General features: G+C 33.7%; 1 protein-coding gene across 2 annotated transcripts; it reads left to right on the top strand.

Annotated features, from left to right (window-relative positions):
* Window positions 1-3,813: 3,813 nt before the first annotated feature.
* On the top strand, window positions 3,814-8,781 carry LOC144552813 (patatin-like protein 2). 2 transcript variants are annotated; one of them, XM_078300805.1, is made up of 7 exons: window positions 3,814-4,042; window positions 6,612-6,793; window positions 6,908-7,094; window positions 7,178-7,342; window positions 7,574-7,876; window positions 8,363-8,535; window positions 8,618-8,781. In XM_078300805.1, exons 2-7 carry the CDS (start codon window positions 6,693-6,695, stop codon window positions 8,703-8,705), a joined length of 1,017 nt encoding a protein of 338 aa, XP_078156931.1. In that variant the 5' UTR covers window positions 3,814-4,042; window positions 6,612-6,692; the 3' UTR covers window positions 8,706-8,781. The 2 variants fall into 2 exon arrangements, with proteins under 2 accessions (XP_078156931.1, XP_078156930.1); XM_078300804.1 differs by lacking the exon at window positions 3,814-4,042 and adding an exon at window positions 6,080-6,334.
* Window positions 8,782-17,340: the final 8,559 nt, after the last annotated feature.

Below are 17,340 nucleotides of genomic sequence, written 5' to 3'. Positions count from 1 at the left end.
TTACTATTTTGTTTCTCTTGTTTCAAATTAATCATCCATTGATTTGTATTCCAAGATAAAACATATATTGATACAAATTATATTAAAATAATTGAAATACATAATTTAGATCTTTGTTTATAAAATATAGATGCTCTTAGCGCATTATGAAAGCCCCTTCTTATCTAATCAAAGGAATTGCGTTGACAAATTAAGTGCCTTCAAAGCATCTATCTGCTTATGTAAATAAACAGCAAAATTAAATGGCTAATAGAACCACCAGCGGATTAATTTTGATCCATATATAACAAATAGTTCCAATTGTATCAAAAATGCTTATGAAAACTATTGAAGATGTGAATTTTCTCACCAAATCACCAAGCCAACTATATCGTAAAGATAATTTATTTAATGTATGTGTTGGTAGTGTTGCTATTTGCATTCAGCAGTCATACTTGTTCCAAAAAAGTGACATTTAAATGCACCGGGTTTCATCATATGACAATTTCTCAAATAATTTTAGAAAATGAGGCCTGTTGAATGAAGGCCCAAGCCACCCAATTGCTGGCCACTTCCCCAAATTCCAACCCTAGGATCCCCTAAAGTAACCCAATCTTTGAGTTTTGGATCGGAACCGTTAGATTCGAATCCGTTGCTCGAGATTGCTTCGCAATTCGAATTTATCTCTCAGGATGTGTGCATTGTACTTTGGACAGATTATCACAGATTCAAATTGGATAGTCTCGATTTAAAATTCAAAGATTAGGTTACTTCACTGGATCTGAATTCAATCCCTAGCAGCAAAACCTTACAAAATAGGAAAAATGTAACCGAAAATCTAAGCCACCTGCAATTGATTCGGACCCTAACCCGACTAAACTGGAATCTGTATTTTCTAAATCTCAGTAACTTAACCTAGATGACCCAACTATGAAATGGACCCGAACTGATTTTGTATATGGTATACTTACAGAAATGAAACAAAAATTAACCGAAGCCGAATGAACAGTCAGCAACAAACTGAACTGTCCTGATAACCAGCCAGATGTGTTGTAACCTGGAACTGGATTGTTCCAAAGCCAACCATGACCAGATGTTACCAGTAGTTGTACTGATGTGACAGCTGAGATGCCTTGGTGTAAAACTGTTCGATTTTGCCTAAGTCCAAAGTTAATTGAATGAATGTGCATGGTTATGTATAGCCTTTCAGAATTATTGATCTTGGACCAAGCTTTTTGCTCTATGCAAAATATTTCAATATTTCCAAAATTATCTGTTGAAACCACAATTTTGACAGGTCGTTTAGCCTGGTCGTTGAGCATAGCAGTGCAAAAGAACCAACCAAATTTTACAGAACTTGTGATAACTTCTGTGCAGCAAGTATTATGATTATATCTAAACCTTCATTTCCACCAAAGGGTTTGTGCTTTTCTCTTTTGAGCAATCTCTCTCAATCCGAACTTCTCAACATGTTCTTCATATTGAAATGTGCTTGAAGACCAAATTTTATATTTTTTGGATATTTTTTACTATTGTAAAGTGCTCTTGATATTTTGTTATGTGGGTTTGATTCTCATGTGATGTGCAAAAAAACATATCAATCAATTAATTGCTTCATTTTGTCAGTACAGAATTGTATCAGAGGTCATTTCTCTTGCATAGAAAAAATGAAAGATCATTTCTCAATTGTTTTCTTTGTTAGACCAATAGGAGTTAGTTTGAAATGTTCAGCATATTTATTTATGTAAAAATTGTAATGTATAGAAGTATGCTTTCCTGTAAAACCATTTGTATTTACTTGATTATTATTAAACTATCCTTTAAAAAAACCAATGGGCTTGGTTCAAGAAAGTACAAACATGTATATTATCACATCTTTCTCTCTTTTTACCAAACTTTAACAGACAGTCTGAGAGATATTAAAGCAAAACTAGAACAACAAACTGATATGCTCACAAACTCAAATGAAGAAAATTAATTTACAAAAGACTAAAGAAAAAATCTAGGATGCAAATGAGTAATATATTGACTATATTGTATATGTTGACCTGGTTATTTATATACCATACACCTAACAACATACCATCTAATGTGCATTATTTTTACCAGTCAATGCTTCTGTTTAAAACAATTGAACTGTTGGCCCATGGTCAAAACTAAGTAATGATTAATAGTCAAAATAGAGGCCACAAGTAGTACTTGTATTATATTCTTTATCAGTAGTGCTTCCTTTTCTGGTGTCTTTATTTACCAGTAATGGCAATGCTTGCCTAACTGATGTAATGTAGGTCATTTTCACCTTTACAGTGATATTTTAGCTGTTGATTCCTTTTCTTTTACTTGTATCTTCAGATTTGCAACTCGATCTGTTCAATCGAGTCGGTGAAAGGTGACAACATTGACTTAATTTGTGAATTAAATATTGTTAAACAAGAAAACTGTGGCAGTAGTATGGAAATTTAACCAGTTGGTCTAGTTGGAAACTTGTTCCATATTGGATTACATTGTGCTGTTATGAAAGTGTTTCTAATCTGAGGATTTATTGGATGGAAATAGGATTACAGGAAGCCACCTAACAATCAAAACTGAAAGTCCCAATCTGACAATTCTGAGGTTCGTCTAATATTTAACTGTACCATTGACCTTCAATTTAAATAATTAGGGATCCATGAGGCTATTTATCTCACTTTTCCATTCAAATATACATAATCTTTATATAGCAATATAGTCATTTTTGAAGAAAAAAAATTAAGGCTCAAGATTGGTGCAAGAAAAACTTTTTTTGATATAACAAAAATAACTCTGAGATAGTGTACCAGCTTTAATTATTTCTCAAAAAGTAATAAAATCAGTTCTATACTACAAATGTCAACAGAAGCACAAAAATTACAGCCAATTAAAATTAAATACACATAATCTTCTAAAGATCCAACAGGTAACTGACTTGGAATACATGTCCAGTGTTTAAAAGTTCACCACAGATAAGTGAAAGAAAAACTTGATATTTGGAGTATTTATACTTGACCTTTATTTATTTATAAATTTGAAGGTTAATGCATTAACTTTGAATATATATAGGGATGATGAGAAACCTTGTGGGATATAAAATAGCTCTGTGACTGAGGCAATGCAAATCTCATTAATTGCTTCTAGCATGATTTAAAATCAAGTAATTGGGAAGCAAGATTGACACCATAAAAAGGAGTCTGGCTAGTATGACACCAACTACAAAATTGATTGGATAGACTTCAAACAACTAATTAAAACTGTTCAAAAATTTACTTTATGAGTGAAGCGTTTACATGCAAATTTTTTATATTTTCTAATTATTTTAGTATCAAATCAAGAGGTAAAAAATGTTGAAAAATGAATGCATTAAAATTAACTTAAAAACTCACACATTTGAGCGCTTGACTTGATACTAAATAAATTCAAAAATTATAAATTTTGCATGTAAACGCACAACTAATGAAATATATTGGTTTGAATGGTTTGGATTCATCATTTGAAGTCGATTCGATAGGTTTTTGAGTTGATATTATATAGATTGAAATGATGCTCATGACATACTAGCCAGACTCCATAAAAAATACATCAATTTAAATAGAGTAATGGCTGCGAGTATGGTTTTAAACTTTTAATGCAATGAAATGAATAAATTACAATTTACATTCTAAAATTTTATTTATCTTCCAATCTGAATGGTTGGATTTCAATCAGAAGGCCCAGAGTAAATCAAATAAAAAAGGCCCATTATAATGAAGGCCCAAAAAGAAAACAAAAACACAGGCCTTTCATTTCGCTACTCTCCCCTCTCTCTCCGCCGCTCTCTTTCTTCTTCCTCCCTCGGCTCACTGGGTGCTCAAAAGAATCTGAAACCCTAGCCTCACATTTGGATCACAGAACAATGGTGTTGATTGAAAGATTTGTGGAGCCTGATAATGGTTCGTGCCTTATAGAATCAGTGGATTCAGTTGGGAAGGGACGTGGCAGTTACGAGAGGCATGAGGCGCTGATTCCTGTTCTAGATCCTCTGTGGCATCTTATTGCGTGATTTTATGAGGTACATTTGCTTATCCATTCATCAACTATTTGTTGAATTGCTGTCTTCTTTATGTTTGGCAATGATGATCTATACTGTGCTTATGTACTGCTTCCAATTAGGGAAAAAAGTTCTTACAATTGGGTAGGTTGTTTTGAATATTTGTGGCAACTTCCTGTGGCCATATTTATATGGTATTTGAGAATATTGTAATGGGTCAAAGGTGGAGGCACTGGAACTGTTGTTTTAAAATGTTATATGCCTAAATTTATCAACTAGCATTTGAGTAGCATACACCTTTTCATGAGTCATATGTAGATGTCTAGTTGTCATGAAACACTAACAGGTCTCTGTAGAATTTCTGAACCAAGTAAAAAATGAAAAAAATGATTAGTATATAAATTGCTCTAAAAGAACAAAAATATTATGAAAAGGGCTTGTTTGAAGAAACATTAATTGTTTCTGTTATCTGTCATTAGGCTAGTCATCACTATATAACCTACCATTGACCAGCTATTGCTTCTTATCGTGAGTTCATTAGTATATGATAACACATGGTAGCAAGGAAGGAATAATATTAGAAAGAATTTAAAAGTTTGTATGAATTTATGAAGAGTGAGGCTACAATACTATGCATAGCGTATCTGGTCTGTACTATGGATCAATATCTCCATTTTCAAAGTTCAAACAATCAAATTAAATGTTAAACATGATTTCCATGTGAAAATTTACTTGCAGACTAAGCTTTACATTTTTTAGTATTATTTTACCAAATTTTAGATAGGCAGCAAATCACTTGATCTAAAGATTCTAGACCATTAAATAGTAGTGATTTTCTACCTATCTAAAAAAATGGTAAAATAATTCTAAAAAATGTAAAGTTTAGTCTGCAAGTTCATTTTCATATGGAAATCATGTTTAACGGTTCAGATTGACTATTTGGAATCTGAAAACTAACATATTAATCCGTAGTACTGACCAATCTCTGTTATGCATAGTACCATAGCCTCACTCATTTATGAATGTTATAGTGTTCATTTTTCGTACTAACATAAGTGCACTGCTTATCCAATGCATACCTAAACAATCGAGAGATATATATTAGTAAGCTCTTCTTTTAGCTTAGCAATTTTCTTTTAGCTCCTAGTTTCCTTTGTCAATTATAAAACTAACTAAAGCAAGTAATGAAACATTCGTTTGGCAATTTGATCTAGTTGATTTTAACCAGCTCTCATATGAGATGCTTAGTTTTGCTGTACTACAATAGAGTATCTATTCTAACTCTGGTATTAAATTGTATAAAGTAAGATTAAGACGCCACCTAACCATCAAAACTATCAGTCCCTATCTTACCTTCAGTTCAGGGCTTTTCCATCATTTGCCTCCATACATTTGAATTGAAATAATAATAAATAAATAAAGGCACGACTGCATGAGTCTATCTTTTCAATTAGAACCACCAAAGAGTTTTATTGCTGGTATATATTGTATGTCTATTTGAAAAATCAGCGTATGGATAGATCCTACCTTTTATAAGACGTAACTTTGTTTGTTTAAAAACCTATAACATTGATTGGGTAAATTGCATTGATAAATCAATTAAATTCTTTGGAAGTAGAAATATATTACTACCTCTGATATTCTGAGGGAAGTAGATATAGATTGCTACTTCTGATATTCTTTTCTATCACCTTTTATGCCATACAGTATAAAGTGTCCTGATATTATACATACATGAGAATAATGTCATGATGACATTATACACCACATAAATTACTAAAATGGTCAGAAGTATGTTGCATTCAACGATAGTTACACATGGTTTATCCTGAAGTAATGACGTACAAATAAAAAACGTGGGGCACTATAGTGAAAGGATTATTCAAAATCCAAAAGGCCAGCTGTTATTAAACAAGAAAGCAATTCTAGGTAAAAAAAGACTGCGCACGTTTTGTAGGGTGTGCGTGTGAAAAACAAAGTATGACTAGAGAAAGTTCAATGGACCTTCTAGGGATTTCAAAATCTATATATATGTATCGATCCCTAGCAATCCCGTCACACCACAAAATTGTTTTATCTTCATATCTGTAGCCATATACCTGTCCTCTTACTTGAGAGCCTGAAAACTTTTGTCACACGAAAGAAAAGAGAAAAAAAAAAGATAGATAAAAAATGGTGGTGGGAGCGGGCACCAAATTGCAGTTCCAGGCACCAACTTATGGCAACCTGATTACCATTCTGAGTATTGACGGTGGAGGAATTAGAGGCATTATACCTGCTGTCATCTTATCTTTTCTTGAATCAGAGTTACAGGTATTGACGCTATATGTGAAGTATTTTAGTGCCAATATTGATAAAAGGAGTATGTGGATTAGTTGACTAATTTTTTTTTTTTTCTGTTTTATCATAAATGGGACCAGAAATAATGAATTGTTTTCTATATTTGGTGCTATGCTTACTGATAGTAGTAGTGAGCAATGTGCAAGTACCTAACAGTTAGGAAATCAAGAGTGAAATCATGAATTGTAGTATTGATTTTGCCACACATGCAGATTTTTCTAACATAGTTTCTTATTAACTTGTTTTGAAGAAACTGGATGGAGAAGATGCCAGGATAGCTGATTACTTTGACGTGATTGCGGGCACCAGCACAGGTGGCTTGGTTACAGCAATGCTGGCCGCTCCAAATTCGAAAAAGCGGCCTCTTTTTGCGGCCAAGGATATCAAAACCTTCTACTTGGAGAACTCTGACAAGATATTTCCTCAAACCTGGTTCGTTTAATCAACAAATATTTTGATGGCCGATACTACGCTATAATGTTATTGTGATTAATTTGATGATAATGTGATTCTGTTCTTTATATTAATTTTTTTTTTATTTGGCAGTGGAATGGTAGGAAAAGCAATGAAGTTGCTCCGTGCGATGTGGGGCCCACGATATGATGGAAAGTACCTTCATAATATTATCAGGAAGAACTTAGGAAAGACAAGGCTGCATCAGACTGTTACTAATATCGTTATACCAACCTTTGATATCAAGCGCCTTCAGCCTACCATCTTCTCTACCTATGAGGTATGTTCACTACCTACATCTCTCTCTTCCTCTCTGTAAATGTAGTATCTCTATCTTAATGAAACTGTTATATGTTTCAATAGGTGCGCAACGACAAAAACCTGAAAAATGCGCTTCTATCTGACATCATCATTGGCACGTCAGCAGCTCCAACTTATCTGCCGGCACATTACTTCACTACTGAAAGCAGCCATGGCAGCATGAGAGAATTCAACCTAATTGATGGAGGTGTAGCTGCTAATAACCCAGTAAGAAAATGCAAAAATCTGAATTAATATAACAAAATAGTGTGTGTGTGTGTCAATATATTATGGATATGCTTTACAGAGTATTAAAATGGAAAAGAGGAAAAGAAAAAAAAATGAAAGAAGTGAATTCTAAAAGGTTTAAAAATATCATCCCAAAAAAATTGAGCTGGTTTTTATATCTTTGTTTAATTATAAACTCCTATTAAAGAGAAATTGAATTCTCTATCTCAGGCTCTGGTTGCAATGGGAGAGGTTACAAAGCAGGTGATAAAAGAGAATCCAGATTTCTTCCCGATGAAGCCCATGGATTATCGTCGATTCCTGGTCATCTCTCTCGGTACCGGCTCCTCAAAAGGAGAAGACAGGTACAATGCAAAACTGGCCAAGGGATGGGGAGTTTTCGGTTGGCTACTCAGCCAGGGATCAACTCCATTGGTTGATGTTTTCACTCAAGCTAGTGCTGACATGGTTGACATCCACATCTCGGTTGCTTTCCAAGCGCTGCACTCTAAGGAGAATTACCTCAGGATCCAAGTAAGTGAATTATTCTATTAATATTATATGAGTGAGGCTATGGTACTATGCATAGCGTGGATTGGTCTGTACTACAAATTGTTTTATTCATTTTCAAAGTCCAAATAATCGGTCTGAACCGTTCAACATGATTTGCATATGAAAATGTACTTGCAGACTAAATTTTATATTTTTTAGAATTTGTTAACTATTTTTTTAGATAGGTAGAAAATTAATACTTTTGAATAGTCTAAAATCTTTATATAAGTGATTTTGTACCTATAAAAAAAAATTCTAAAAAATGTAAACTTTGATCTCCACGTACCTATCTATAGAGATCATGATGAACGGTTCAGATGGATTGTTTAGACTTTGAAAATTGAGATAGTGATTTATAGTATGGACTAACATGCCCTATGCATAGTACTATTGCCTCACTCATATTATATTATATTCTAATTTGGTTTTATATTCTCTCATGCTGACATTGAATTTGTGGGTATATAGGATGATACACTTACTGGTACGGTAGCCTCAGTCGATATATCAACAAAAGAGAACTTGGAGAGTTTGGTGAAAGTCGGTGAGTCATTGTTGAAGAAACCAGTCTCGAGGGAGAATCTCGAAACTGGACGTGTGGAGTCCACTGATGAAGGAACCAACGAACAAGCTTTAGTGAGGTTAGTTCATATCATTATAATATCTTGTGATTCAATTTGGATATTTTTGCAGAATGTTGAGATATAGTTATTTATTTTGCAGATTTGCAAAGTTATTATCAGCTGAAAGGAGACTGCGCGAGAGCCGATCACCTAAGACTAGGGTTGCACGATCATTTTCGACTGTCTGATTTGATTATTGCTACAATAAAATTATTTGTTGTTTAATGGAAAATGAATAAAATGTAAGCCAATAGTAGCTTACGCCAGTTAGTGCTTGTTCTATTGTGTGATTTCTTAAAAATATTGTAAAAAGAACTTATCTTTTCCTTGTACCTTGATAACTTGGTTCCTTGTCTAGTATCTAAGAAATTTTCAATTGCAAAGTGATTTTGGTGTTGTCCCTTGGTTTTTGCGAATGGTGTGGAATGCATTTTCAGTTTTTCACAAACTTCATCAATGGGCCAAGAGTAAAATTTGTTTTTTTCTAAGCTATTCTTGCTAAATTCGGCCCATTAAAAGACTATAATGAAGGCTCATATTCTTTTCAATTTTCAAGTTCAACAAATGGGAACTATGGCTAGGAGTGCAAACGGATCGGATATTTGTAAAATAATATCTGTATCCGTTTTTATTTTTTGGATACGGATACGGATTGGATATTAGACGGATACATACGGATAAGATATTGGATATTAGACGGATACATACGGATAAGATATCGGATATCGATACATATATACATATATACATAAATATTTTCATAAAATATATGATATATGTCTATTATTTAGATATGGATAATTGAAATTCAAAATCATATTTGTATCTGTATCCGCATGGATATTCGGATTTTAGATATCTGTATCTAATTTTCGGATCCGGATGCAGTCGGATATTATCTGACACGTTTGCACCCCTAACTATGGCAGCCTTCCATTTCACTCGAGGCTGTACCAGAGAGTGTACCAGTCTTAAATAAGTAAATAATTGCTGTTTTTTATGACATTAAAAATAAATAAATCAATGCATGACATAGTAATTGTTATATTTTCGAATAGTATGGAGGTTAGTATTATGAGCATTCAGACCGACAGCAGAGACATTGTTAATTCCAGCATTTAGTTTCGAAACAATAGCAACTGATGATAATTTAGCAGCTTGAAAAAATTGTATTGTCAGCATCACAAGTTAGCGTTCGTGTAATTTTAAAAAATATAGCGTTCACTACGCTATTTCTTCAATTAATTTATTTTTAATGACTAGAAAACATTGAAAATATTCAGTCTCAGATTTTGTTACTCAAGTATGTGAGAAGATGACCTTGGTAGCTACTACCAAGTTTTCAAAAAAAAAAAAAAAGAGTATTTGAGAAGATGAGGTTGCTCAAAATTGGGTCAAGCTAAAATATATCAGATATTCAGATCCGATCGAAATTTATGAGACAGATAGATAAAAAGTTAAACAGTTTTAAATTTTGTGTCAAAAATTTATAACGGTCTGATTCGGATTTAACTTGAGAAGATGGGGTACCTGTCGTGATGTGAACTTGATATTTTAGAGGGGTTGTTAAGATAGAGTATGCACGAATCTCGACATGATGCTATGGGTTGTTCTGTGTTACGCTGCAGGATTTTGCAAATCCACTCTCGCTTGCAAGGGGACACAAATTTTGAGTTTGGATCCGGACCGTGCGATCTGCTTTGACACGACTATTAAAGGGATCCCATGCATTCTAATTCTGATCGGACGATCCGGATCCAAACTCAAAATTTGAGTTAACACGGAGAATTGACTCGCTTCTTCCTCCATCAGATCACGAGTCCGCATCGTCTGCATTAACTCAAAAGAGCATCTTTCGTGTTAATACATATTAACCGTCCGATTGTAAACAGATCCCATCCGGTCCCATCAATTTCATTAATATTAGTGCAGATCTAATTCGCCCGAATCTTTAATCTGATCGGACGGTCCATATTTATTAACTCAAAAGATTTATTTTTGAGTTAATGCAGAGGATTCGAATTCTCAGCTCACTCTGTTCGTCGACTCGTCGTCCACTGTGCTCTAAAATCCCAAACCCTGGCCTCTAATTCTTTGATCGCCCGACTAGTTTCTTAAGAAAATTTCTTACAATGCTCTTGATTGGGATTTTTTTAAGGCCTGAGAATTGTTCTTACCTAAGAGAATCAACGGATTCAGTTCATAAGGGAGGTGGCAGTAGATGGATGCATGAAGCGCTGGTTCATGTTCTGAAGCCTTCATGTGATCTGATTGCGTGATTGTGTGAGGTGAACTTTTGCTGAATTCTTGCTGTTATTTTTCTTTTAGAACTATTGTCTATTTCTGGGTTCATCCACTGTTCTCAATTAGGGAAAAAGGAAATATACTTTTATTCAATTCTTCAAATTCTTTTGTGAAAATGCAAAATTCTCCATATTAATTGACTAATTATGTTCCTCTGATTTGGTAGAACTGGTAGTGCAGTGCTTTGTGCCAAAAATAGTCTTTATTAATTTTGTACGGGCATTAATCACCAAAAAAAATTGTCTTCTTTAATGCTAGATTTTGGCTATTAATTCTGATTTTGTCACTGGAGGTGGCAAATTGTCTGGTTGGTTCACCATGGGTTTAGTCTGTGTGATTCCTATATTGATCATAATGCTTCCATTCATACTGTATGATCTAAGATTGCTTTGGGTTGTTAGTCAACAAAGTTATCTGGTAGTACTGTTTCTGGTAAAATATCATCTTGGTTCAATTTGGGCTCAGTATGGGTTGGGTTTGCCGATGTGGACTTGGTCAGTTTGGGCTGTTGTACTGTAATATATTAAATGTGGCTTTATCTGAAAATAGCATGATTTTACAAAATCATATTGTTAGTTTGGCGATTGAGTAGCACATACTGTTACACGAGCCATAACTAGCACATCTAGTTGTAATTAAATTTAGAGCTCCTAAACCAAATTAAAAAAAAAAAAAGTTTATTAGTATGCAAACTCAACTAAAAACAGGTTCGTAGAACACACAGTAGAATACAAATTAGTGTAAAAAGAAGGCACCCCACTGAAGAGTTCATGGTTTCTGATATCTGTTATTAAGCTGGTCATTAGCAGCCTAACATTGACCAACAAGTGGGTCTTATTTTGACTCATAGTATTATATGATAACACGTTGTAGAAAGGATGTAGGAAATTAAAAGACCTAAAATTATAACGATTTAAGAATGTTGTTGTTGTTGATGATGGTGATGTTCAAAAGCTATTATTTGTTGGTTTTTGTACTAGCCTGAGTATACTGTTTATGGCAATGCGGGACCATTTATTATTTTTTTATTTGAGTTTAAGTGCGTAACAGTATTGTTTTAGCTGTTATCTTATTCATTTTTAATACTACCAAAGCGCATGTTGGTCCATGCTATGAATTCATATCTTTGATTTTGAAGTCCAAATAGTCAATCCGAACTGCTCAACATAACCTCCATATGAAAATGTACATGGAGACCAAATTTTATATTATTTAGAATTTTTTTGCTATTCTTTTAGATAAGTAGAAAATCACCTGATCTAAAGATTTTGGATCCTCCGAAGGTAGTAGCATTCTACCTATCTAAAAAGATAGTAAAAACTATAAAATTTGGTCTCCTAGTACATTTTCATTTGGTGATCATGTTGAGCAGTGCAGATCGACTATTTGGAATTTAAAAATGAAGATATGGATCCATAGCGTGGAACAATCAGCGCTTTGCAAAGTACCATAGCCTCACTGATATTTAAATATGAGGAGGGTTCAAATGCCTCCATGTTTTTGTGCCTCCATTATGCCTCCATCTCTCTCCATCATTTTCAAAGTTCAAACAGTCGATCCGAACCGCTCAACCTAACCTCCATACTAAAATATGTTTGGAGACCAAATTTTATATTTTTAGGAATTTTTTTACTATTTTTTTAGATAGGTACAAAAATATTGTTTTTAGATGGTTCAGATTTACTGATTTTGTACCTATCTAAAAAAATAGTAAAAAAATTCCTAAAAATATAAAATTTGGTCTCCAAACATATTTTAGTATGAAGGTTAGGTTGAGCGGTTCGGATCGACTGTTTGAACTTTGAAAATGATGGAGAGAGATGGAGGCATGATGGAGGCACAAAAACATGGAGGCATTTGAACCCTCCTCTTTAAATCTTGTTGTGTGCTTTTTGTTTCTTAAAAATGTGTAATCACTCTTAATATAAAAAATGTGGGTAAATAGGATGATATGCTGACTGGTACAGTAACCTCAGTTGATTTGGGTACAAAGGAGAATTGGGGTAATTTGGTGAAGGTTGGAGAATCAGTGTTGAAGAAACCGGTCTCAAGGGTGAATCTCGAGACTGGACGTGTGGAGTCCACCAAAGAAGGAAGCAACAAACGACCTTTAGTGAGGTTAGTTCATGATATTAGAGAGAATATCCTAATTCAATATGTATCTCTTTTTCTAGTAGGTTGACAATCGGTAAATTATTAATTCGCTGTTGCAAAGTTACTGTCGGCTGAAAGACAACTGTGCAAGAGCCGATCACCTCAAATTAGAATTGCTCAATCTTTTTCAAATGTCTGATTACTTTAATTGCTAACATGAAATTCTTTATTGTTTTATTTGTATAATGATTCTTCATTGAATGAATAAAAGCTTAAGCCGATTTGTAGCTTATTTGGATACTCTTGTTTGTACTTCAACTGTATGTCCTTTGAAAAATCCGTAATATACTTATCTATTAATATGTTTTTATCTTGATTCCTTAGTCACTTGTTCTAGCATCTATCAAATTTTCAAATGCAAAAATCCTTGTTTGGTGATCTCTTGTCGGTAAAAAGAATAAAATTTTGGGTTCAAGTGGTTCTATATAATGATATTTTCATGAGTGCTTGAGAACATTTTCAAATTGTTTATTCATTGGCCATGATTTTTACAATATTTTGTCAAACCCTTCGCTACTTGAGGGTGTTTATTAAACTCAGAAAATCTGTCTGGAATAATTTCTTTTAGTAGCAAATTGATCTTGACAGAGGCATAAAAAAACTTATTACAGACAAACATGCCATTTAAGTAAATTGTAATATGTCTACATCACTGCATATGTCATGTTTACATTGAAATTTTTTTACTTGCATTCTATAAACTTATTATCATATATTATATAAAAATCATAGAGTGAGGCTAGGATACTATGCATAGCGCACATCGGTCCATATTATGGCATCAGATATTTATTTTCATCGTCTAAACGGTCGGTCGGAATCGCTCAACATAATCTACAGATGAATATGTAACTCGAGACCAAACTTTCATTTTTAGAATATTTTTACTATTTTTTTAGATACTTAGAAAATTATGAATCTGTATCACCTCAGGTACCTGAGGTGCAAGCGAAAGATCTGGACCATTCTTTTAGCTTGGCACAAATCTCAAAACAGATCCCCTACAATCAAAATAGGACCGGATTGAGTTGATTCTGGATGGAATTAATCTGGACTGATCGTTTCTTTAAATTGTACCTCTGGTATCTGGGGGGGACATGGACTCGAAAATTACTGAAGCTAAAGCATTCAAAAGTAGTGATTTTCCACTTACTTAAAAAAATAAAAAAATTCTAAAAGATGTAAAATTTTGTCACCAAGTACATTTTTGTATGAAGCTCATTTTGAGCGGTCCTGATCAACCATTGAACTTTGAAAATAAAATATGAAGCCATAGTACAGACCAATGATGCACTATGCGTAGGACCATAGCCTCACTCAAAAATCATATGAGAAGATTTCAGCAGATAACATTGTACTGTCCATAGATTTGAATTGCCTTTAAGTGCATGAACAGTTATGATGTAATAAAGGCACTTCACTATAATTAATGCTACAACAGCACCAAGAGATACGGAAAGAACATGGTACCATGCCAACAGGATGGTCTAAACCTTGGTACAATACCAGTTGATTTCTTGATTAAATGTTTTGTTTTTTCACAGCTTTAATTTTGCAGTGAAACACCTAATACCTAAAGGAAACATAGAAAATGAGAAGAAAGGGGGGCACAGAGAAGGTCAAATATATGGCAACACTTTTTTCTCATGCATATTTAATAAAAAGATATGGCACACTGCCACAAAAGCACCAGCTAGGATTGTGTTACTGGCTGAGATTGAGCACCATTGCTAAACAATTGTTATCCTATTATGGGCTCACTGTTCAGTTGGATTCAGTTCATACTTAATAGAAACATGAAGGATTATATATATTTGAAATGGAGCATATTCAACAATAATGAATCAACCAATCAAGTAATGCTGACATTACACACACTATGTCAAAAAGATGACTTTAAATATTAGTACCTTGGAAAGTCCAATCAGGACCAACTAATGAAAAGGAGTCTCTTACTTTCAAGGAGACGGCGACAAGTTTTCTCGTAGCCTTACATGGTTGGAAAGAGGAACAAATTCTGAAATATTCCCTCAGAAATTGATAATTAGTATCTGATACTGGTACTAGCTAGCATCAGATAAATTAGTACATCTGAAATTGTCAGATTATGTGAGCTAAATTTGTTCATATTGTAACTATTGTTGTCGAATGTATGTGTGTGTGTGTGTGTGTGTGTGTGTGTGAGTATGTGTGATAATTGCAATGAATTTTGTCAGTTAAAGGGCAATTTATACGTAACCTCGTGGTTATCTGATTATAGGGCTATTCTTGATCCAAGATGCTTAATTGTGACAACATTTTTAGGATAGTTAATTTTTGTTTTCTTTAAGCCCCCTTTGGATAAATCTTTAATTATGTGTCCATATCAAAGTTGTTAAAGGTCCCATATTAGAAGATTTATTTCTTACTTTCTTTTATTATATATGCCTAGTTGCAGTGTGTATAACGGTTTTGAACTGTATATAAAGGTACCATTGCAACCACCAATCACATATTAAAATACCAAACATCTAATTTTCTCTACCTCATAATCACTCTCTCTCTCACACACACACACTTACATTCACTCTCCTGCGCCCAGACGAGTACACTCATGGCTACATTCAAACACACAAGTGCATTTATCATTCTCATTTGTTTAATACTTGCAATCTCATGTGATGCGAGGAAACTACTTCCAGAGAGAAGTGCTACCAAAGGCGATCACATAAACAAAAGGTCTCTAAATGGCGTCGCCAAACCGAATATGACAGTCATTGATGATAATCGGCCGTCAAATTCGGGCCACAGCCCTGGTGTAGGTCATACTTCTGGAAACAAGGTTGCAGAGAAGAATCTATAGAAGACTGAAACATTTCTTCTTTTTATTTCCCTTTTTGTCATACAGTTGATGTATCAGTCTTGCACGAATGATTATCATGTTTAATTGTAGCAATGTATTATCTAGTTTAAACCCATCAATGCATCAATCTAGTGATAGTTAATGGGTTTTTTATCGAGTACTTAATTAGTTAATGGGTACCCTTCGAAAAGTGTTCCTCCTTGATGTTGAAAAATCTTTTCGTAAAAGGTCCCTCGACATGTTGTCTTGCGCGTAAATGGGTTTTTGAGTGCATTTTGCATAGAACTTCTAACTGTCCAGTATATTACATTATTTTGCTTGGACCTGGCTACTACTATTCCGTAGCTCCTGCATGAATGTTTGACTAATATATAAAGCTTTGTTAGTGTATGTTATCGAAAGATATGTCAATTATATATAAAACTAAAAAGGTTTACATGAGTATTCACCTTTTAGTACTAGAACTAGAAAGTGATCTTCAATAGCCCAGGGCAGTCAAATGTGTTATTCTAAGCTAGTTTTGAAATCATGGCAATTTGCCATTTTTCTACATTGAGGAGTATCAACTATAATTTGGTTACATTCAGAGCTCCAATTGTACTAGCTGTGCACACCAAATCTCATGTAAAGTAAGAAAAAAAAAAATGAAAGAAAAAAGAGAGGGGCTAAGATCGAGGAGATCAGGTGCCAGTACTCTTTCCTATACATAAATAACCCGAATTTTTTAATAATAGAAAAAAATAAAATAAAATACGGGATTGTTTTTGGAATTTTTCGAGATATAAGTAGAACGGGTTCAAATAACCCGTCCCATGGGATGGGACTAATTAACCCGTCCGGGTTTCTTAATCTAATTAACGCTAACAGCAGCTTAGTCGCGTGGACGAAAAAAAAAAAAAAAAAAAAAGAGAATCCGGACGGGATAGAAAGACCCGTCCAGAACAGAACAAAAAAAAAAAAAAATCGGACGGAGTTATAAAACCCGTTCGAGATTTTCATTTATATTATTATTATATTATAAAATATTATATTATATTATTATATTATATAATATTATATTATATTATTATTATATTATATATTATGAGGAGGGTTCAAATGCATCTAAATTTTTGTGCACCCAAATGCACCATATCTTTCAAATTCTTTTTCTCCGTTTTCAAAGTCCGAATAGTCAATCCGAACCGTTAGATGCGATCTATATATTAAGATGTGCTTGGAGGCCAAATTTTACATTTTTTGGAATTTTGGTTACTATTTATTAAGCCACTTTGAAAATTGCTGATTTTACATTTTCTGAACCATTGGATCAGCGATTTTCAAAGTGGCTTAATAAATAGTAAACAAATTCCAAAAAATGTAAAATTTGGTCTCCAAGCACATCTTACTATGTAGATTGCATCTAACGGTTCGGATTTACTATTCGGACTTTGAAAACAAAGAAAAAGGATAGGGTGCATTTGGGTGCACAAAAATTTGGGTACATTTGAACCCCTCTATATTTTTTTATATTATATTATATA

The sequence above is a fragment of the Carex rostrata genome, chromosome 4 (genome assembly GCF_964058835.1).
Source record: "Carex rostrata chromosome 4, lpCarRost1.2, whole genome shotgun sequence".
NCBI classification, from domain to species: domain Eukaryota; kingdom Viridiplantae; phylum Streptophyta; class Magnoliopsida; order Poales; family Cyperaceae; genus Carex; species Carex rostrata.
Note: the sequence above shows the minus strand (reverse complement) of the source record. Positions and strands in the feature narration are given on the sequence as shown.

Coding starts and splice junctions, on each gene's coding strand:
- LOC144552813 (XM_078300804.1), top strand. CDS start 6,194: ATGGTGGTGGGAGCGGGCACCAAATTGCAGTTCCAGGCACCAACTTAT. Junction 6,335..6,611: donor TTCTTGAATCAGAGTTACAG/GTATTGACGCTA, acceptor CTTGTTTTGAAG/AAACTGGATGGAGAAGATGC. Junction 7,095..7,177: donor CCATCTTCTCTACCTATGAG/GTATGTTCACTA, acceptor ATGTTTCAATAG/GTGCGCAACGACAAAAACCT.